General features: G+C 46.0%; 1 protein-coding gene across 2 annotated transcripts in view; it reads right to left on the reverse strand.

The window, feature by feature from the left end:
* The window catches only part of EPC2 (enhancer of polycomb homolog 2), a 35,598-nt gene extending 19,475 nt beyond the window's left edge, over positions 1-16,123 (reverse strand). Inside the window, exons 1-2 of one of the 2 annotated variants that reach the window (XM_009087769.4) lie at positions 15,709-16,123; positions 2,045-2,204 (exon numbers count right to left, since the gene is read on the reverse strand). In XM_009087769.4, the coding sequence (XP_009086017.3) occupies positions 2,045-2,204; positions 15,709-15,861 (313 nt within the window). In that variant the 5' untranslated portion in view covers positions 15,862-16,123. Of the gene's footprint in view, positions 1-2,044; positions 2,205-15,499; positions 15,520-15,708 lie in introns of those variants that run through there. The other variant, XM_050976648.1, reaches the window with a different exon arrangement.
* Positions 16,124-23,864: the final 7,741 nt, after the last annotated feature.

Below are 23,864 nucleotides of genomic sequence, written 5' to 3' on the forward strand. Positions count from 1 at the left end.
GTGCTTCCAGTGCCTTCCCAGCAATCCACCCCCCTGTGCCAACAGCAGCAACCAGGCCTGAGCCAAGGCACCAAACTGATAAACACTGAGGGTCACCCAACCAAAAAATGAAAGAGAAACTTCCTGCCAAAAAGTTCCTTTCAAGGATGACTGGAGTTCATTGCCCACTTAATGAAAATTGTTTCATTGTTTCTGACTCATCTTCCATCCCCCCAGCTCTAATTTAGGTCCAAGTTTACCAACTTCATCTCTTTGCTAATCACCAATTACTTTAGCTGCATCTCCATGTTATTGATGCTACAAATATTCTTGGAAGATTATGAAGCATGCTGGAATAATTGCAACAGTTCAAGGTTTTTTTCTTTACGTTCAGCTCAGCATCACCTGTGTTGGTGCCACTGAGGTCAACTAATACCTGGAACTTTGCTTATTCACAAATTCCAGCCTTTACAAATAAATCAACTTTTTTCTGCTTGGAACCACTGATCCAAATAAACAAATGTAAAAAATATTAAAATCTTAGGCTACCAGAATCCCAGCAAAACATAATTTGCCAGAAATACTCCCCAGTAAGTATGGATTATAGTATGTGTCCTCCTGGCATTTTCCATCAGTTTACATAACTTCCCTGGCCAAAGTGGGCATTGCTGCTATTTGTGCTTTAAGATTAAAATAGAATTTCTAAGCAGTTTATGTAGCATAAAGCTGCCTTGTATCACACCTAGTCCACCCAGAATATGTGTGAAAAACTATCTTGGAGCAGTATCTGATATTTATCTTCAGCTCAAATACCTTCTGTAATTCTGTCCAGAAAGACTGTGAGTCTCAACAAGACAAAGAAAACTCTGGCATAATATATTTAACATTTTTAGACATGTTTATTAACAGTATTCACAGTGTTTCTGGCAGTGTCCAACAAAGAACAGAATAAAATACATTCCTCCACCAGCAGCTCGCTTTCAGTTCATTCAGCCTGCCTCGCTTCCAAGTTTGTTTCTTTTATTAAGGAGAGAAACAATTCCTTTTAGTTGATTTTCCTCCATCACCTCTCTGGTCTCTATTGCATCAGAGAACCATGAGTACATTATTTCCAAAATCTCCTATTTTGTAAATAAACAGTAAAAATTGGACACTTCAGCATGCTGGTGAGAAATGATGCAATAATTGAATCAAAGGTTTTGCTACAAAGGTACCTGCTGGGAGGGATCCAAGTGCCCAAATAACCTCCTGAACCACATCCTGCAAAGGACAAACATGAATTGTGTGCCAAGGAACAACTGAACTGCAAAAGTGTCACTTGTCAACAGAACATCAACCAAAAGAAATGGGAGAATTAATCCACAGCCCACGAGCTTAGATTAATGAGATCTTGTAAGACATAAACTAAACTCATGCAGAATATTTTGTTTTATCTATAAAATAAACTCAGAGTTCCCTGCTGAAATGGAATTGTTCAGTTTTAGCCAAACTCAGAGAGAAGGGGCTGTTACCCAGAACAGCCTGAACCCAGTGCCTGCACAGCAGCCCTGCCCTGCTAGAGCTCTCTAAGAGCAGCAGGACAAAGGCTCATTTCATCCCAAAAACTCTTCTGCTTTATGGATCTGCACTTACAGAGGACTTTGGAGTGAACAGGTAAGCAAGACAACCTCTCTCCTGCTCCCTGCATCAGTACAGGCACCCAGGAGGCAGCCAGGCAGCTTCAGTTACTCCTTCTCAGGACTAGGAGGGACAAAACCACAAAAGTGAGGCTGGCTCATGAAAGCTGCAAGCCCAAGAGCCAGGATGAGGCTCAGCAGCTGCTGCACACGGACAGAGCATCAGCACAGAGCCAGAACCAAACCCAGCAGCAAAACCCCCACCTTCACCAGCACTCAATTCTTCCAGAACTCGAGAAGATACTGGAATTTACATCTATACATGGATTTCTGAGTCCTGGATTTCTGAGTCCTCCCACTGTAGCAACTCTGACCACAAGACAAAGGTTCCTCAGGGGTTAAGGAGGGGTTGGACAGACCCCACAACAATCCCAGGGCTTGGAACTCACGTTGGATGTGGATGAACTGCTTTGGTTGCTTGAACTCTCCTTTGTACAGACGATTGTAGTAGTTGACATTGCTCTCTGCTTCAGGGACTGGGATAACCATGCTCTCCTTCTTTTCTCTGAAAACTTGCTGTGCTGAGATGGCCCGTTGCAAATGATGTTCCTGCAAGGGCAAAATGGGAGAGTTCATTTTATTATCTGTCCAAAGTGCATAAAAAGACAGCCAGCCTCTTCTCCCACTCTTTTCCTTCAGGATAACAGAGTGGAGGCTTTGCTGGGCTTTAGAGGCCAGCAGGATCCTTGTGCCCAGCTGTGTTCTCCACCTTTTAGGGTTCCTAAGTGATGGGAATCTTAAAACTGCAGTGAATGAACTACAAACAGATGAAGAGAACCCTTTGTTCAGACACAGCCCACACCTTCCACCAGACTGGGAAAAAAGAAACATTCAAACTCCACAAAATAACCTCAGCAGAAAATCAGGGCTGGGGAAAGCCAAACCCAAACCTGTCAGAAAGAAAGTGTATGCAAGATCAGGCCTTTAAAGTCAAAAGAATAGCAAATTTCATCATTCCTGTCTTCCCAGCAATCCCTACTGTCCTGCTGTTAGAAGTTAGCAAGCTAAGAGCAACAGGAAGAAGAGTTCTCACAGAATAACACCTGAAAAGCAAGGGCCCCCCAAACAGGTATCCCTTCATTTTATTCTTATGGGACAGAAGTCACAAATTCCACAGATTCACTTCAGGTGAAAGAGAGATCACAATAAATGTAGCAGTTCACAAAGATTTTTCCCCACATAATTTGATTAGTTAATTTATTAGTTAACTCAGTGACAACCATCTACTGCTGCAAGTCAGAGTGAAGCTGTAGCTTCCCCCTTGAAAAACTTTTCATGTTAAAACTTAAACCACTAAAAAATATCTCAGGCTAAGACACCAAGGCTGCCTTCTGTGTGTCCAGGGGAGTGACAGGACATTCCTCACCAGGACAGATCTCAGACCCTCACAGCCCTTGGAAAAGTGAAGTACCAAGTTCTCCAAATCCAGTTTAACCTGAGAAAACTACAATCTCCCAGATGAACCAGGAGTAAAGGTTTCATTCTGCTTTTACTGCTCTTCCCCAAAGCCTCCCAGATTTGAGGGGAGGGAGGGAGAGCAGAATATCAACTGGAAATGCAAGCTCAGCTCTGTCACAGATCCATGGGACCTTACTAAGTTCCAGGGGCTGCAGGCTGTCCCCAGCCATTCCCACACACCCCACTGCAGGAACAGCACTTGTTTGAGCAGGGAAAAACACACACACTAAAAGGGTTTGCTGCTTTCTGTTCCTCCCTTTGGCTTTCCAGGGTGCCCCTCCCCACAGTTAACACTCCCAAGAGGCCAGGATCAACAGCAGGAATGGGAAGGTGCCAGCATTCCAGTGCCTGCCTGGCACTGCAGCCTGGCACACACGGCAGGCTGGCACTCACACACTCTGCTACCCACTTGGAAACTCCCTCAAGAACAAGATTTCTTCCTCTTTAATTCTAGAGAACGGTGTCTTTAAAAAGGGGGAGTGAAAGAAAACCCTTTTAAAATATGTAAATGATACTTAATGAACGATCCCCTTTTAAATGTTAAGATTTACAGAAACACAAATAATGCAATTCCTGCAAAATCAGAGCAGCTCTGGGAATCTCCTGCAGCAGATGAAGCAACATTAAATCAATCAGGCTCCCAAGTGAGTGCTATTAGAATTAAGACAAGCATGCAATCCAATAGCTGCTGTGATCTGCCTGAGTTACTCCACACTGAGTAAATCTGTCACTCCACCATTAAAACGTGTCTTGGAGAGCTTGGCAGTGCTGAGTAATTCAACTCCACAGAAATGGTTTCATTACTGGGCTGCTTTCAACTGTGTACCAACAGCCCAGAGCCCAGAACTGCTGGAAGGAAGGGTTTGATCTGTCCAGAACTCAGAGCACCTTCAGGTTCTGCAGCCCACTGAGGGGTAGTTGAGATGAGTAATTCAGGCTCTGAGCTGCTGCAAGCACACAGGAGTTCCCAAGGAAGGCTGACAATAGGTGCTAACACTCATTTCACTATAAAAAGCCTTGGAGCAGAACACAGCTTTCAAACAGAGATTTCAGCTTTCAGCACTGCTGCTGTCACTCCTCACACAGCAGAGCTCCAAAACAGAGAGATTAGCTTTGCAAATTTTAAAATTAGGGGGAAAACCTCAAATCTTTCTGCTGAGCATCAAGTACAGGAAAATTTAAACTTTAACTCCTGGAACAACTCTGTTTAAACCAACCATGAAGATTTTTATAAAAAAGCTGGGCTAATTAAATGGATTTATTAAACCCGAAGTGGTGTTTTTACAGGTAAATTTATTACCAACGCAACTTTTGGTCTAGTTTTCACTTTTTTCTGATGGTTTTGAAAGACACACAGTATTTTAAGCTCACACTTTGTTCTGCAGTAGGGCAGAGGCAAAGGTCTTACAGAAAATAAAGGAGCATTAGAGAACCAGTGATGACAGCAAACAGAACGTGCTGCCATGGGAATAAAAAGGAGCTCCTGACAAAGAGTGATTACCCATTAATTCCTTAAAAAGCACATCCAGACCTTTCTCTCCAGTATGAAGACAAAATTTCAAACAAACACAGCTTAGACTGGGCTATTTCTTCAACCAGCAGCATTAGAGAGATGTAAATGTTTAGTGTGTGTAACACTCACTGCTGCCTGAGCACATTTACACACTGAACCAGAGCTGCTCTCTGAACCCCTCTGAGACACCACAATCCTTCCTTCCATTTCTCCTCAGGAGGGAAAAAATCCCAAAATTCCTGCAATCCTGGTACATTTACACACTGAACCAGAGCTGCTCTCTGAACCCCTCTGAGACACCACGATCCTTCCTTCCATTTCTCTCAGGAGGGAAAAAATCCCAAAATTCCTGCAATCCTGGTGTCTAAACCACTCAGTTTTGGCTGCAGACATTCAGAGCCAGGTTCCAAGTCCAGCTGAGAGCAAGGCACCTTCACTGCCATTCCCTTCATCCCTGAAACCCCACAGATTTCATGGTCCCCTCAACTTCCCATCTGGGAGTTTCTGCACTACAAAACAGAGGCAAACATCAGTAATAACCCAACAGGTATTGATCCTATTGCCCTGAAGTTATTTTTGTTAAGCTTTAAGGCAAACAGTGATCTAATGGTACTTTTTACATCTTTTTTACCAGTATCATGGAATCACAGAATAGTTTGGGTTGAAATCATCTCATTCCAGCCCCTGCCATCAGCAGGGATGCCTCAAACTGCTCCTATGTCCTTTTATCCCACAAACCAGAGCACTTGGACCCCACAGAGCAGGCAGGGTTCTCCTTTCCTTTAATCTTTAAGTCCCCTGCTGCCACCCCCAGGTAATCTCTGAGAAACAGCGTTTATCAAACTTTGAGTAACTGCAAGTTGTTTGGTTGAGCATGGTTGGAGATGCCCATGGCTGAACACCATCTTACACTGAAAAGTTCATCCTAAATACCAAACTCCAGTGAGCAATTCCATATTGGATACAAACCCCTAGACAACAAAGCTTTAGGATTAAATTTACCTGTTCCCATCTTCACTCCTTAAAACTACACCATACAAGCAAAGCTACACCTCCTTAGGTTGCTTCACTGTTTCAACCCCATAGATCTCCAGGCAAGTGGGATGGAAAAGGGAATTTATCAACAAATTCATCAATTTATCAACTTTTCCTATTGAAAATATTGACTGGAGTCAGCCTTCCAATCTACCTGTGCCAACAGAATTAAAATTAGAAAACAATTAAAATGTACGAAAGTCTAAATATTTCACTTGTTAAATATTATATTCGAATTGGGACATTTTAAAAAAGGAAATTTTTATCTTTAATATGGAGATTCAGAAGCTGAAGTACAGAACTGTAGTGGGAAATGTGCAGACTCATCTTGCAAAGCCTCAAGCACAGCGAGTAACACCTCTTGACAGCACTTCCAGAAAGAAGTGTCAGAAAGCTCAAAAGCTAATTTGGTCAGAAGCCTCCCTGCCTTGGAAAGCCTCAGCCCCATCTCCTCCCTCTCTGCACACAAACACTTTTTTTAGATAAGATTCCCAAGAGCAAAAGTGTAAACTCAAGCAGCAGCTTTTGTTTTCTCGTGCAGTTAACCCTTTCAATCCCACAGAGCTGTTTCCCTCTCTTCCCCCCCCCTGCTGTGGGATGGACAGAGGACAAGTGAAGTGAGGAGTCACACAGAGAGCAGGAAATCAGCATGTGCACCACAAGAATTCCCACCCCTGAGAGCTGAAACCCACTGCTTAATTCCCAACTGATTCTGAAAAATGAGCCTTTCAGTCATTAGCAAAGCTGATAATGTGCATTTTTCTACTGATTTGATAAAGACCTAATCTAGTCAGGAATCAGAGCTGTTTACTCTTGCATAGAGTGTCCCCTTAAAACATTGGATTAATTACCAAGTAATGCAGGGCACTGAGAAAACCATAAATATCCAAAAATCCAAATATTGGATTAATTTTCAAGCAATGCAGGGCACTGGGAAAATCCATAAAAATCCAAATATTGAGTGGAAACCAACACACCCAAACCAAGGCTTTGAGGACAACTGCACTCAGTATCCTAAAGGAGTTTCCAACACTGAGAGGAAGGAAGCTGGAGGAAACCCACAAGAAACAGAAGATACACAAGTGGAGAGGGCTCATGGAACCACTTCTCAGTTTCACTTTTGGCCATATCAAGTTTTTCCAACATGATATCCTCCACCCTTTCTTAAAAAAAGAAATAATCACAAGAACCACCTGCCCCACTCTTGCCTTCCAGACTGCTGAACTGTGACTACAGGCCAAAAAAATGTACTAAGGGTTGGCTCAGTGAGGAGAGGCAGGGGAAAGAGAATCATATGGGGCTGCTCCATCCTAAAAATTCACACACATCCCTGGAATGGGTGAAATCCATCTCTGGCAGGGTGGGCAGGCCCTGGCACAGGTGCCCAGAGCAGCTGGGGCTATCCCTGGGAGTGCCCAAGGCTCCAGGGCTTGGAACAACCTGGGACAGTGGGAGGTGTCCCTGCCATGGCAGGGGTGGCACTGGATGGGCTTTAAGTCCCTTCCAACCCAAACCAGTCAGGGATTCGCTGACTTTTCCATCACTTTCTTCCCTTTCCCAGCTACTAAACAACTGCAACTTCCCAAAGCAGCACCAAAGCCAAGCCAGTCTGGGACTACTGGACATAAATGAATGTTATGTCCATCCCCTGAAGGCCTCTTAGGGTTGGATGACCCAAGAAAGGGTCCCCAACACTCCTGAGCCCTGCAGCCCTGGGTGACACCTCCTGTCTCCAGGTGAAGATGTCTCCAGAGGAGAGGAGGTGTGAATCTGAATGAGGAAACTCCAGTTTGTCCCAAACAATGCCCAGGAATGCCTTTCTTCCCCCTCTGGGGTGCAAGGGAAGCACTTTAGGAAATGAGGGTGGCAATGAGCCCACAGAGCCTGATAAAGGGACAGGGACATGAGCACACATCACAACCATTCTTGTGTTTCTTTCTGCAGCAACCAACAGAAAAGGAGGAATAAACATTTCTCTAAAAAACTTTAATTCAGAAAAAGGAAACAATTCCATTGCAGCCATTCCACGTCAAATTGGACATGAAACAACTGGGAGATATCCCAAATATCACCCCAAGTGCAACAGCAGTAATGTTTGAGAACATGAGCAATCTCTCATCCCTGTAAATAATGATTACTCACTACTTACGAGCATATGGACACACAACTGTCACTGTCTAGGAAATGTCAAAAACCCCACAGCAACTAAAATTCTGTATTTTAAAGCTACAATTATTTACACAAGTGCCCAGTCTACCAAAACATGAACATAAACTAATTATTAAAAATCAAATTATTTTTATAACGATAAATTGAATTATTTAAAAAATCCTTTTGGAAAAGTTGTTTGTGGTACTAGAAAAGAAATTTGGGGGGGAAGGAGGGGGATTTTTTTCCAAAAAATGTTTTAAGAGAATATAGTTACAAATAATGTAACATGTAGTCCAAAGAGCTCCTTGGGATACACTGGCATCACTCCCAAGGTAAAAAATGATTCCATTAGGAATCTTGATTATCCCAATCCAAGCAGGATGGCAAGGCCCGGAGCTAGAGGAATATTCTCTCATTTTTCATGTCAGGAACCCCACGATGCATTTTGAAAGGCTGAGACCCCCCCAACAAGGAGCTTTTCCCTTTACCAAAGCCAGCAGTACCCACAGAGCCCGAACTCTGTTTGGTGCTGGCTGCTCTCAGCAGCACCTCCATGTGACTGTGAGTCACAGAAGGCTCCTGGAGCAGGAGAGTCACTGGGAGGGAGAGCTGGGAATTCTCCAGCAGAGCTGCCAGCAGACCACAGCACCTCTCCCTCTCCTCTGCACTCTGCATTTAACCTCAGCCTGTGGGGAGCAGCTTCATCCCAGGATTCATACCCGGAGTTTTTATTTAACTGAGGCACACACCTACAGCAGGGAATGTGGATTTTACAGAGTTTTTAAACAAATGGTGTTTTCATTGCCAAAGTGATGCCACCTGGAGTGCTCAGACCTGAGGAACCACACAGAAATCCCTGATTTTATCATTAAAAACAATGTCACAGATTGGCACTACACCTTGGACAACTTAGGAAAAGGTTAGAGAAATTAAAACACACATGCAGTAATTGATAAAAATCAAAATTATTAAAAATTAACTACAAAATTCCATTTTAAACCAAATACCTTTAACTCAAGAAACATGAATTACTATTTTTTTTACGTTCTGTAGTATCAGTGTCTCCCTTAATTATCCAGTCTCTGGATACCACTGCAGACAGAGTGGTTTGTTTACATCCAAGTCTGGCACAGGGAATCCGACATCACCGGGATGCTTCAAAGTAGAAACAGTTTGTTTTATGCAACACAGACTGGTCTGAGATCCACCAAGTGTGAGCTGCAGCCAGAGAAACGGCACAAAGCTGAGAAAAACAAATTATAAATTCCAATGTAAACAACAGCAACACCCCAGGAAGGGGGAGGAACGGGAGCGTTTCTGCTGGCTGAGAAGTGATCCGAGGGTGAAGTGCTCTGTGTGTCCCGGGGGACAGGAGCAGACAGGAGGTCACTGATACAGAAACCTGATGGAAAAACTCCAGCACCAACGGGGGAGAGCCTCCGAGTGAAGCTGAGCCAATCTCCAGCTGAAGATGATACAAAAACGTCTCACATTGAACAAATCTGTCAATGGGGAAGAGCTGAGCACCCAAACTTGAGAGACCAGAGGTGTAAATGTGTTAATCACAATTAGAATCACACAAAGGAAATCGGGGAAATTAACAAATATGATTTTTTTTCTGCAAATTTCTGCTCCCTTACATTTGCAGCATTCCACCTGCCATGGACAGAGAGAGTATTTCAATCCATTTCAGCTCCACTACACTGTGATTATTATACATTAACAAGTAGGAATTTGCAAAAATCAAAGTTTTTAAATAGTATATTCTGAAATACTTATTATTTTCTCAGAACTAGTCAACAGTACTTTCAAAATTATGACAGTCTGTACTGATAATACTTTTAGTCTCACAAAATTATTCTTCCTACTTCTTACACCCTTTTACATACAGGAATTCAGTTCTAGTTCCATTCGTCTCTACTTGTTACAGAAACTTCAGTTCTACGATTATCTTCACCACCACTGGCTTTCAGGACACCCAAGGTTTATGTAAATATTAAATGAGGTATTTGCGTTTCCAAAAGCTGAAGTGTTAGAATGATAAATATGCTATGGCATAAACACGGCATTGTTTATTAGCCTTGTTGGCAAAATAAATTACAAATAACCTTGTGAACATCTAGCATCAGTCAGAATGATCTTTCTTACGAAAAATAATTAAGAACGGAGGTTACTATAAGCAGATTTAATGTCTGTTGATCCAAATTGTTCAAGCAGGACATTTCAACCGGTTTCAGTCAAAACAGAAATTGTACCAAGCTGCTTCCTGCTCTGTTCTGCCAAGCAGGAGCACTGTGAAGTCTGGCACTCTGTAAATCCAAGGAAGCCCCAGCTATTTCTTTCCAAGGTTTCCTTAAATTGAAGGAAAGAGAAAGACTGCTCCCCGCGTTTGAGCCGTCCCAGAGCCGAGCCATTCAGCTCGGCGAGGCCGATTCCCAAGCGCTCTCCTGAGCTTTTGTCATGGAATTCCACCTCCCGCCGAGGAGCCCTTCCCACCAGGGAAAGTTCCTGCATAATGACCCGAGGTGTGACTCAATTAACGGCTCCCATTGTGCTGCAGGGCCACGGGCACCAAACCCGCCCGGGCAGCTCTCCCAGCCCTGCCCGCTGACCCCGCGCAGCCTCTGGCCTGCAGCAAAATCGCAGCTTTATCTAAATGACCGCGCGGTGCTAAGATAGGGCTGAACCCATCTAACCCCGGCGTGACACCGCCGCTCCGCTCCCACCTCTACCCCCACGTGCTCCCGCCCAAAGGATGGATGATCCGCGGTCCCACCTGGCTGCCACCACCCTTTAGCAAGCCCCCAAAAAGCACAATGTCCCCTCTACCTGCAGGTCGGTTCCTCTGGCTCAGCCCTATCTTAAAAGCACACTCGGGGATCATTGACATTTGTCCCGGGCTGAGCTGATATCCCAAGCACTTGTGACAGGTTTGCTGATAGGTGTTAATGTGATAAGCCCTAATAAACTGCTCGTGAGGTGGAGACTGAAGAGCAAATCTAGGTCGAGTTTAACTTCAGCCACAACAAATGAAACGTGGAGCTCCTCAGTTTAAGAGCTCTCCAGAGCTCAGCTGGTCGAGGTAAATTCTGATTCACCGTTATCAAACGGGACATTAAACACGGCCCAGAGATGCTGCAGGTGACAGCACAGCAAGGATAAAGATCAGAGCTGGAAACTGAAATAATGCCTGGGAAATGGAACTGAAATGGGCACTTGGGAGGAACATCACTGCACAGAGCAATGGGACTTGGAGGAGGGAGAAAAGTACAGGAGATGAAGGCAGCGAAAGATCTCAAACAAAACTGAAGTTCAAAATTCTGTGAATAAAAATCACAGCCCAGCATTTCGCTGCCTAATGCCAAACATACTTCAGTAATCTCAGCAGCCTCCCAATACTCCCCTAGTAAGTAAATAAATACAGGTGCTTAATCTAACTGAGGAATAACTTACACTGGGAATTTTATTTCCCCACCAGATAACCCAGCTGATTTTAGTCAAACAAACCCAATTCCTTTCCTAAGCAAAGCATGCTCTTGATTTCAGCTGGTTTTGCATGGAAATACAATCCTTGGAGTTTCTCACATGGATTCCCATGCAGTCTTTCCGAGGGATTTCTGTTTTACAGGATATTTGCATGGTTGGAGCTGAAGTTATCCTCTCTTGGCCTCCAGTTTTACTCACTGCTGTCTGGGCTTCTTTGTTCTACAAAGCCTCTCGTTTGTAGGAACTTTGAGGGTTCAACCACAGGTTATGAGTGCACAGCCCACACACAAACATCCAGTTAAGAGCAGGTTCTGTCCATGTGGGCAGTGATTTATGTGTATTTGTGTTTTTAAACCCAGACCTGAGTGCATCAGGCAGCACCAGGCAGGTACTTCTGAGCAGCAGCTTAAGTAAATCCTCACACATTTGATACTCTCCCAGTTCCCTGTAGCAGAGGGAAATATTCATTATGGATATTTCTGCTGATACAGTTTAACAGGAAAACCAGGACTTGTGCAAAGCTAAAAGCTTCCTGCTTTGAAAGGAGAATGAAAAAGCTGTTCCAGGAGTATCACCACCTCAAAGCCTGAGAATGAGCACTTCAAGTTCCAGCATTACAAAAGAAACTGAATGAAGGAAAAAAAAAAAAAAAAGAAAAAGAATTTCAAGTTAACTACTTCCAGTCAAAATAATCAGAAGTGAACGTAGTATTTAATGATCAGAGAAGGCTCATCCCGAGGTGATCCCTGAAGGGCTGGGAAGGAAAGTCCCTTCCCACGGGTACGGTGTCAGCATTCCTGCAGCGTCAAAGCACGTCCTTAAATTGCCATTCCTGCACTTTTCCTCTCTAGCCTCAGGCCTGTGATGCCGTGCCAAGCTGAAGTGTAAATGAACGGATGTGCAAACAAGCGCTGAGATGAGGGCTCCGATAGCTCCGACCAGGCAATCCCGGGATCACCCATTACCACCACATTTTCAGCTTCCTCACACCTCGGGTAAATTCACTTCCCAGAGCCTCCCGTGTGAATGTGCCTCATTACCAAGCAGGATTTCGCCTCACAACTCGGCAACTCGGCCATCTCCAGTAATAGGTATTCAAATAAAAACACATTTATGTGGTAAGAAACAAACCCAAGCCTTATCTATTCTGCAACTTTCTCCCTTTCCAGTCAAAACAATTCATTAGCATTAGGAAATACGAGTCTTACTCATCAGGAAAAAAAAAAAAAAAAAAAGGAAAAGAAAACCCACAAGTGTCCCTGCTCAGTTTCTGAAGTCCCAAAACACTTTCCTGCTTCTGCTTAACTGCGATCGCTCTCTCACGTGAGCTTAAAAACAAACCAACACAATTTTCTTCCTCAGGTTTAATTTAGAGCAAATTATAAACATTTGTAACATAAACATTGCTACAGAAGAGAAACCTAATTCTTTCACAGCTGGAATCTCCAAGTGAGAGAGATGAGCTGCTGATTTGTGAAATGCTGCGAGTGGATATAAATCTCTGAGATACTCATACAGAAACAGTTCCAGAATATTCATCAAGAATAAATGGACCAAAATCCGCACTTCTGCATGTACAAAAGATCAATCACCAGCTAATTAAACCACATGCCTGCACCAGCGAGGCTGAGTTGTAAAGAACAGGGCAGACATGTCACCCAAGCGTTTTAAACCCTGCAAATCTGTAAATAATGTTGATTTCCAGGGGAAGATATCCCGGAAGGTGCTGTCTGACCCCGTGACACCCTGTGCTACAAGAGCTTTCTGGTGCCACCGAGGCTTCCCAGAGGGGGCAGCGGGAGGAGAGCGGCGAACTGGGGCCAGAGAAGCACGAGGTCCGCGGCTCTGAACAGCGCCTGGAGAACAGCGGCCACCCTGAGGCTGCAGACAACTCTCACTCGGGAAAGGGGCCGTGAGACACCCCAGAAACTGAGGGGGCAGAAATGAGTGTGCAGAGATTTCCCCTCCCTCCAAAAAGTCCCTTTCCGAATACACCAATTCAATCACAGCACTATGAATTAAATTGCTATGAATTAAAGCTGTTTGGGTATTTCTCAAATATTTATTGCCACCCACAACAGCCGTTCCTAGAAGGGATTTCAGATAATTTAAAAAAAGTTATTAATTAAGAATTATCTGTGGTACACTGGGAGAAGGACAAGCCATGAATGAAATCATCACCACATGGCAATAATCTGAATAATCTAAGAATAGCAGTTTATAATCTTGCCTGGCTGATGCATCTCGCACTATGTTTATACACTGCTTCAGTCATTTCATTTTGAGACTATTACATAATATATCAAACAGAGCCACATGTCAGGGCTGAGAAAACAAACCTCACTCACACAGAAAAACAACTTTTTAGGACAACACTAAAGTAGTTTTATTGAAGTATAAATCTAATCTTCTCAATCATTTAAGCAGCCTTAAGCAGCTTGTTTGCTCAAACTCTTACAGCAATTTTCCATTAATAACTTTATTTTAAACATGATTTATCAAAATAACAGCAATTTTAAAGAATTAATTTCAATATTAAATGCAAACACAGCACTGCAAGACAGATTTTCGAGGCTGAGAAAACCAAATTAGTCTTCAATATTGCTTCATTAGTACCCCAGTGTTGTTTCTTTTAACTACAATCCCAGCTTCTAGCAGTGTTACTCTTGGGGAATTCCTGAAGTTTTGAGTACAATGTATTATACACAGTAAATTAAAAAAATAAAAGCCCACCATGATAAGACAGAGAGCTTCCTTTAATAACAACAGTCAGGTGAGAAAAAGCAGCGAGGAAAGCGCGGAGCCTCCTTTGACAGCTGTAACCTCGGAAAAGCCAATCCACAGGCACAGAGGTTTGGCTGAGGCGGAGACACGGATTCATTGAGGAAATTCTGGAGGGTGCATTTACTATCGGCTCTGCAAGTAGAGACACATCAGGCGACAGCCTCTGTCTGAGCTTACACAAGTCCCAGGAGCAGAAAATAAACCTTACTCTTACAGAAAAATGTTTGAAGATCAGCAAGACAAAGCAGTACGTTCGAAAGACACCAGAGCTGCATGCGAGCATTTTCAAAGCTGTCCTGCTGCTCACCAAAACCCCCAGAAACTTATATTTACCTCAGGGCACAAAAGCTTTTCCACCCTTTAACACTACGAGCAGAACACAGATCACACGTCCACGCTGAACACCGGCTGGTTGATTTGGAAATAACATTAAAGCTCCAGCGCTTCACGCAACGCGTCCAGCTGACGCCTGTGCCATGCGATGCACACCGAGAAGCAGCACAAACCAGCGGCGTTAAATAACTCCGAGCAGCACCGGGGGTGGCCGCAGGAACACAGACACTGTCCCACACCGGGAGCCAAAGCTGCTGCGCGTTGCTGTCCCTGCAGCACAAGGTGCACAATCTGTGTGTGTGTGTGTGTGCCGGGCTGTGCCCTCAGCCCCACATGTGCACGAACGCAGGGACTGACAGCGGCCCAAACCGCCACACGGAGCTGCCGCCGGGCTCGGCGACACCCGGCCGGACAAGAGGGACAGCCCGGCCGGACGAGAGGGACAGCCCGTCCCGCTGACCCTCGGAAAGGGAGAAGCCGGCCCGGACCCGCTCGTTCCCTGTGGAGCGGCTCAGCACGGCACCCAGCACTTTCACGCCGCCGCCGCCACCACCTCCCCAGCCCGAGCGACTTGACAGCCACTCACTACAGCGCTGGCAGGAGTAGTATCAGCTTTAGTCCACAACGCGCCGAGCACCCCGAACCAGTCCACCGGGCCGGCATCCCGAGCCCGCTGCAGCAGCCCGGCATCCCCAGCACCCCGCACCGGCACAGCCCGAGCCCGCTCCGGCATCCCTGAGCCGCCGCTCCGGCAGCCCGCCTCCGGTACTCCGCTCCGGCACGGCGCTCCGCCGCTCCGGCAAACCGAGCCGCTTGGACATCGCGACTGGGCTCCGGCACCCCGAGCTGACAATGCGAACTGACACCCCGAGCCGGCTCCGGCACGCCGCGCCGCACGCTCCACCGCTCTGACATCCCGAGCCGCTCCGACACCGGAGCCCGTCCGGCAGCCCGCCTCGCTCCGCCGGGCCAGCGCCGCGCTCCGCAGCTCTGACACCGCGCTCCGCCGCTCCGACACCGCGCTCCGCTCCGCTCTAACCTCGGCCCGTCCCGCCGCCCTCACGCCGAAGCCCCCCCCGCTCACCCGCGCCCGGGACGCGCAGCAGAAGATGGCGGACGGCGGCAGGGCCCGCTCGCGGCGCCGGACCGCGGCTTACGCTGCGCCGTTTGCGCAGCGCCCCGAGCGCCTCGCGGCGGAGCGAGCGTAGCGCGCTTGGTGAATACCGGCGGCCGGTTCCCCGTGCGGGGGGTGCCTGTAAACAATGGTGCCCCCCCTGCGCCGCGCTCCCTTACCGATTCTTCCTCCTTCTCCATCCCCGTGGGCATCTGCGGCACGGCCCGGTTGATAGAGACGCAGTCGTTGAGGTCGGGCATGTCCTTGCCGCGGTAGATGGGCAGCGGTTTGGCGGCGTCTAGCGCCCGGGCGCGGAAGGAGAGTTTGCTCATTGTCTCCCCCTCACAATAACACCCCGGGGCCGGGCGGGCGGGGGGGGGGGGGCCTTCAGTGCGGCCTCGCCGCCGCCTCCCAGCCGCTCCCGCGCCGCGCCCGCGCCACCATGGAGGGTCCCGCCGCCCCGGCGCAGCTCCCGGCGGGGCCGCCCGTAGCCCGCAGCGCACGCCCCGCAGCCCTAGATCCGCGCCGGGCTCGCTCGGTCCGCTCCCTGCGCCATGGCAAACATGGCGGACATTAACCACAGCCGCTCGGCCCTCCCGGCAGCCCGCGCGGCGGGAGCGGCGCTGCGCGCGCAGCCGAGGGCGGGAGGCTGAGGGAGCCTCAGGGAGCCTGAGGGGGGCGGCGGGACCGGGCGGGAGCGGAGCGCTCCGAGCGTCCCGAGTGTCCCGAGCGAGCCCGCCGTGTCCCCGCCGGCTGGCCACCATGTTCCTGCTGTGTCCCCTCCCGGTGCCCACAGTGTCTCTGTGATGCTCCAGCGGTGCGCACACAGTGTGCCTACAGTGTCCCCGCAGTGCCTCCGCGGTGTCCCCCCTGTCTCCCCGCCGTGCCCCCACGGTGTCGCCACAGTGTCCTCGCTGTCTCTCCACAGTGTCCCTGTATTGTCCCCACAGTCTCTTCCCAATGTCTCCCCACTATGGTCCCCACAGTGTCACGGCTGGGTCCCCACTGTCTCCTGACAGTGTCCCCACAGTGTCCCACATTGTCCCTGCCGTGTCCCCCCTGTATCCACTACATTGTCCCTGCCGTGTCCCCACAGTGTCCCACATTGTCCCTGCCATGTCCCCATAGTGTCCCCACAATGTCCCACACTGTCCCTGCCGTGTCCCCACAGTGTCCCCCCTATATCCCCCAGTGTCCCCACAATGTCCCACACTGTCCCTGCTGTGTCCCCACAGTGTCCCCCCTATATCCCCCACAGTGTCCCCACTTTGTCCCACACTGTCCCTGCCGTGTCCCCACAGTGTCCCCACTGTTTCCCCTACAGCATCCATGCCGTGTGTTCCTGTTGTGTCCTCACAGAATCCTCACAGAGCCCCCAATGTCTCCCCACAGTGTCCCCACAGTGTCCCCACTCTCTGGGCAAACCAGCGGGTTTGTGTCCTCAGCATGTTGGTCAATGTCGGCTTAAAGAGTTCCAGCCATGAAAACATCAGGAGGGTTGACACAAACCAACACTTCAGAAACAAACTTATGCCTGTGCATTGTTTCCCCCCCCAGAGAATCACAGAATATTCAGTGTTGGAAGGGACCTCTGGAAACCATCCAGTGCAACCAGGGTCACCTGAAGCAGGTGGGTTTGGAATGACTGGACACACCACACTCTGCTTGGGAACCTGTTCCCATCCTCTGCCACTCTCATGGAAAATTCTTCCTCGTTCTGAGGTGAACTCCTTGTGTTTTAGTTTACTAAACTGCTTCATCACTCTTTCCATTAAAAACAATGTCCTGCAATTTGGAAGTGAGTAACCCCAAATTCTCACCTGGACAGAGCCTCAGTCCTCTGCCCATCCAGAGCTTCCTGCACGAGTTGCCATTAGTCTGTAAAACCCTTCATCAAAGACCCTTAGTACCTCAAATATCATCTCACTTCCATTTAATTTTGACACCCTGAGACCAAGCAGCTGCATCTCTCACCTCCACCTTAGAGCTCTCACAGGAGTTGTCAGTGTTACCTTCTGCAATAAACTGAAACTCTTACTCAAAACTTCACTGTTTGGATCACTGTGCCAACTGTACCTAATTTCCTTTTTTTAATTTGAAAAAAATAGGTTCAGTCTCTGAATTGCCTTTTATTTTTAGTTAGCTGCTGTGTTTTTTATTTACATGGTTTTGTATAGCAAATACAACTGCTGTTCGTGACAAACACATGATTTACAAAATGAAGAATAAAGAATTGTGTCAGCTAGAGAGAGAGAGAGAAGGAAGATGAAACAAGCACAGGAATACACAGGAGGGAAACAGAAGCAGCAAGAACATTGTGTTCATCAGCCAGACACAAATGAGCTCGGGAAAGAGATCTGGAAATTATATTAACTACTGCTATGAAAGCATCAGGTAAGTGTTCAGTCATGTGAGCAAATGAAGCTTTAAAAACATGAGAGAAGGAACAGAGAACAAAAGTATGATAGACTGCACTTATTTATAATTCCCTTAGAGTATTTTTATTTCATAAGACAGACAATTCTTGCCTTGGATTAGAATTAACAGGTAAATATTTAAAATTGGTACAGTTTAGCTTAGAATTTATAATGCAGCAGAGTTTTAGAAGCAGCCCAACTTCCCAGACTCCAGATGGGTTTGGTGCCTCTGAAGCAATTGGGGATGAGCTGGCAGCAGAGGAGGGCTGGCATTTCAGGGTGGTTGTGACACGTCCTGCAGGAGCTGTGTTTCCCACCTGGATGCCATCAGCTGGCAGTTGTGAGCCCTCTGCACAGGTGACATCCCTGGGACAGGAGCAGGCAGCTCCTCCTCAAGCCCTTCCTCCAGCACTTCAAAGACACCACGACTTTGCTCCTTCTGCTTCTGCAAGAAACAGGCATTTTACACACTGCTGGAAGACTTTTCCCCCTTTCAGTCAGCACAGCTGAACAATAGATAATAACAACCTTTTCCCTTTGTGTGCATGTTCTGCTCTTTTTCACTACTTAAATTAAAAAAAAAAAAAAAAAATGGAACATATTTACCCTCCAGGTGGCTCTTAGTCCTAAACTCATCCCATTACTTTATTTCTACAAGAAATGCAATTTTTTTTTTTTTAATTATGCCCTGTAGGGTACAGAAGAGGTTTTTTATGTAGTCAAAAAAGCCATTGCACAGAGCTGAACATGGGCAGAACTAAAGTTTCAGCTTGCATTAGTTTAGCTTTAAGCCAGAACCATCCATCTTTTAAGCACATAATCTGATCTCTTCCTCTTGTAAAATATTATAGGTTTTCTGAAGAATTGTAGCTGTAAAAATATTAGGAGCTGTAACTCACCTGTAGGTAAAATAATTTACTTTTCAAGCACAAATCAAGGAAACAATGTCTCAAAGGAAATTTATATGTTCAATAGCTGAATTCTGACTCATCTTCATAGAGAGAATGGAATTGAATATGCATATTTGAACACTGGATTGACCAAAAATCCTCAAATTTTATTTAAGCATATATATCAGTGGAAATGTCAGAGCTGTATAGGCTCGGGGGCTTCATCACATCCTTGCTTTTGGTTCTGCTTCTCCATAGTGACATTTAACACAAGGAATCCTTGTTCTCACCATAGCTCCCCAAAGCCTGGGATGTTTCTGCAGATTTTTGCAGATTTATCCTGTTTATTTGTTGGGGTTTTTTTCCCTAATATTTCATATCTTGCTGCATAAATCTTTTCCAAGCAAAAGCGTCACTTTTGGATGATTATCTCAGTGTACATTATTACAACATGATCCAGCAGGAGCTTGCACTACTTCTTTACTCCATGTGTTACCTTCTAAATACAAAAAAGTATTAAAAAATAATAAAAGCTCAAAGAGTGCAGAAACAGAGATTCCAGAAATTGATAATGGCCCCTGCCAAGGCACGGTGCTGGGTGTCCAAAACCTTCATTCAAGGTGTTAAAAGAGAACTGGAATTTTCAGGGTGCTGCTGAGCTGGCTGTAAATACACACAAATAATCAGGATATGAAGTGTACAAAGAATCATCTCCTGCAATGTGCCAGGCACAGGCTCAGAAGGTGCAGGAAAGCCATGCTGACAATCCACATCACCAAATATTTGTAAATCCCAGATTCCAGCTCTTTACAGAGGGGTTTGATCTCATGTTTAAGCAAATCCTCACTCGAAGGAAGGCTGAAATTATCCAGGAGCTGGCTTAGTAACTCCAGCACAAGGGAAAGTGCTGAGCTTTCCAGGAGATCCATGAATGGACGAGGGGAGTCTTTTTAAAGGTTATGAAGTCCTTCTTTCTCCCTGTGTCTGAGAACTCTGATTGAAGTGAAAGGAACCTCTGTCCTATTCATTTCAAAGGGGGTTTTGTCAGGAAAAAAGAGCTTGATCAAAGTAGCCAGCAAGCATGCTTAGTGCCTAATGCTCAGAGTTAATGTATCATTCCCAACCATTTCTATTTCCAATTATTCCAAGGGTTTTGGGAAGTGGCAGCCTGTGCATTTTCCCCTCGAAGGTCACCCAAACCTATCAGCCAAACCCTGAAATCCAGGATAGAATAGCTTCCTGGGAGATTTAAAGCTCTGAATGAAAATTATAAAAGTTGAAAATGGAGTTAAAATCTCAAGCCCAACGCCAAATAAAACGAAATGAAAGGGCAGCTATGAAAATAGCAGATTCCCCAAATTACAGCAGGAAGGGACGATGATGAAAAGCAGCAGGAAGCTCCTGATTTGAGAGATTGATATCAAAACTATTTGTGTCAAGAAATAGGTTTCAAATGAAAGGGAATTGTGCTTTGTGTGTGGAGGTTACCACAGGCATCGGGAGCTCTTTAAAGGAACCTGCTGCAGCTGTTTCCTGTGGTATAAAATCTTGGATTCTGACTCAAAAGATAAATCTACTCTTGACTGGGCTCTTTTACAGCCCAATTCAACAAGTGAGTTAGCAATAATGCAGATACAGAACCAGAGGAATTTGGGTTGGAATTCTCAAGTAAAACCATTGGGCACCTGCAGGAGTGCAGCTCAAACCCCCAGAAATCTGGGGTTTTACCACCAGGAAAAAGAGACCAGTGAAGGAAATAATGATTATGACTGGAACTAGAAAAGTATTGTGAAAATCAGTACCTAATAAGGATGGTATTTATGCCCTTCAACTTTGGAAAATAAGAGTAGAGAGATTTACTCAATTGTTACTTAGAAAAACATAGCAGAGAAAAATCATGAAAATCAAGTTTACAAATGTATGCAAATTTATCCCAAAATCTCACACCTCAGAAGGCAAACACAAGATAATTATTTTTAACTTTTTTTAAAATCAGTGCATTTTGAGGAGTTGGGAGCTCCCCAGCTTGTATCAAAAAATTACAGCAACCTCCATCCTGCAACTTAAAATATCAATAAAGTAATACTTATGGAGCATTGAAAACTGATTTTATTTTTACTCAGATTTCAGAAGCCAGAGTGAAGGACTTGCCATAAAGGGGACTCTGGAAAACTGTCCCAGAAGTAAGAAATGCTCCCTTTCCTCCTCAGAGCTCTGGAGTTCTGCTGGATTTCAGCACAAGGGTAGAAATAGGACTGCTTTCTAAAAATTCATTTTCAGGCAGCTGTAAAATCATAAAATCCCAGAATCCCAGAATGGTTTTGGTTGGAAGGGACCTTAAAGGTCATCTCATTCCATGGGCTGGAACACCTTCCACTATGTAAAACCAAGAAATTAGAAAATACTCCACGTGTCCCTTTCATAAAAATAAAACCCACCTAAAAGCTCACCTACAAAACCCCAACAAACCCCCTTGACAATTGCTGTCTTCTGGATTAATGGCCTGGATTTAACAATTTTTCTTTCTGATTCACAATGGCAACATTTTCCCTGCCCACCTTGCTCTGAGGTTGATGTCACTGCTTTGTGCTGGAGTGGCAGCACCCACTGGATTGGGAATGTTTAATGTTCCATGCAGAGAAAACACTGAAAACCCCAAAATTCTCCCCAGCTGGGCTAGAACCATGGTGAGAACCATTTCCTGCTGTGCAGAAATAACCCAGGTCTCACTCCTGGAAACAATTCCCTGTCCCAAATTGCTGGTGCCAATTGGAGTCAGGGGATGTTCCCCTCAGAAGGAAGATATTTTACTTTTATCTGACTGGGAGGCAAATCAGAGGGAAGCTTCTTGTCACTTGTGTGGGATCGGTGTCACCTGTGCTCTGTACTTCCCCCATTTTCCTGCAAAATGGGGCTGAAAGCCTCCACAGCAAAACCAGAATCTCTCACTCTGTTGCTGTGCATCAAGAAACACAAATATTTGCTGGGCTGCAAGAGTCAAAAGGAAAATGAAAGTGTTTTGTGCAGCGAGGAGTGGAGGCAATGTTTGCAGTGCTCTGTGCACTCGTTTGTAATAACAAAAGGAAGTTTGGAGCTGTCCTGGGGAGTTGTGCAATCAGCAGGAAGATTTAAAGATGTATTCAAGCTCCACTTTGCTGTACTTCCTTGTCAAAGGTTTTTTTTAAGAAAAAAGCATAAAAAAGGCACTTTTGGTGTGCAGACAGCAGTCACAGCAATGCTGATGCAGTATTCCCACTGGCACTTGCCATTCACCCCCGTTCAGTGAGATCTGCTGCCCCCGGTGCAGCCAGGTCTCCATGAACACACAGATCTCTGAGAGCTGCTCCAGGAGAGTCTCACCTTCACGGCAGCTCCTGCTTCCTCAGGAGCACGGGGAGCCCTGCTCAGCTCAGGAATTCCTTCTCAAGTGAAGGCTAAAGGCTCCACAATGCTCCACAAAGAGGGGACAGCTCTGCCCCTTGGCACATCCAGCTACTTCACTCTTGTGCTTTTGGTTAAAAAGCTCAGTGGGAGGGGGAGCAGTGAGTTTATTTTGGAAGCTGGAGAAGGACTTTGAACAAAGGCCTGGAGTGACAGGACACAGGGAATGGCTCCCCACTTCCAGAGGGCAGGGATGGGGGGATTTGGGGAGGAATTGTTCCCTCTGAGGGTGGGGAGGGCCTGGCACTGTCCAGAGAAGCTGTGGCTGCCCCTGGATCCCTGGAATTGTGTGTTCCTTGTGTCCCAGAGCATGGGCAGAGCAAGACCTGCTCATAAAATCCCTCTGAACTTCACTAAGAAAAAAAGGAGGAAAAGAGGGAAAAGAGGGAACTGAATTGTGGCCACGGGGTAGAGCAGACAGGGCAAGAGGGCACTGGGGAAAGTGAGGGAATGGAGATTCCTTTGAATCAGTTCTGACATGTGAGCCTTGGAAGCTTGAAAATGAAAATCATGGGTTACTCAAGGTAGGGACAGGATGAGAGGACAAAATTTTAAGCTGTGCCGGGGAGGTTTGGCTGGACATGAGGAGGAATTTCTTCACAAAAAGGGTGATTGGACAGTGGAAGGGGCTGCCCAGGGAGGTTTGGAGTCCCCATCCCTGGAGGTGTTAAGGAATGACTGGATGTGACAGTTGACAAGGTGGTGATCAGTCATAGGTTGGACTCAATGATCTCAGAGATCTTTTCCAATCAAATTGATTGTGTGATTCTGGAATATTTGTGGCAAACACCCAGCTTCCAGAAGGCCAGGTCCTTGGGAAGAGGCAGGATTTATGGTACAGCCAATGAAGAGAAGAGCAGGAGCAGCTGAAACTTCAAAGAGATTTGAAGAGGTGCCCAAACCTCGTGGGACCATTTCTGTGGAACCTGCACAGACTTCTCAGAGGAAAATCAGGGAATGTCACAGGCGTGATGGGAATTTCTAACCCTGAAATCCTCAATAATCCTATGAGATTACAAAAAAGGACATTGGTGCTCCTGGCTACTCCAGGTATAAGAAAAAAATCTTCCAAGACAAAAGAATGGCTGGGTTTGGCAATGTTTCTGCAGGTACCCGAGTTGTGTCACTAATTAATCATTCTTGGAAACAAAGGAGAAATAAAGGAGTGGAAAATAATGCCATTATATAATAGGAAAGTTGCATCAGAGTTTCATTCTTCAATTGGAAAAAAAAGCCAGTTCAATAGGTAGGTTTTCAAGGATCCCAAATTAATCCATTCCCTTTTCCCCCAAGTATTTGGTTGTTGGTTGTTAATTAATTTCTTTGCACAAATCTCTGGATTTTAAACACACAGGTACTTTGTGAGCTTTTCCTGAAGTCACAGGTTAATCCTTTTGAGGAAAATGATCCATAAAGCTGCGAGGAGCTGTAATCCCAACCTGTCTGCATTATCCAAACTCCACTTGTAAGGGACCAAGCAAACAGTGACCTCACATCACCTGGGACACATTAAAATATTCCAGCTTGGGAAGTCGTGGTTCCATGCCCAGGTTTCCTTTCCTGCTGGCACCTCTTTAATGACAGGCT

The sequence above is a fragment of the Serinus canaria genome, chromosome 7, assembly GCF_022539315.1.
Source record: "Serinus canaria isolate serCan28SL12 chromosome 7, serCan2020, whole genome shotgun sequence".
Lineage (NCBI taxonomy): Eukaryota > Metazoa > Chordata > Aves > Passeriformes > Fringillidae > Serinus > Serinus canaria.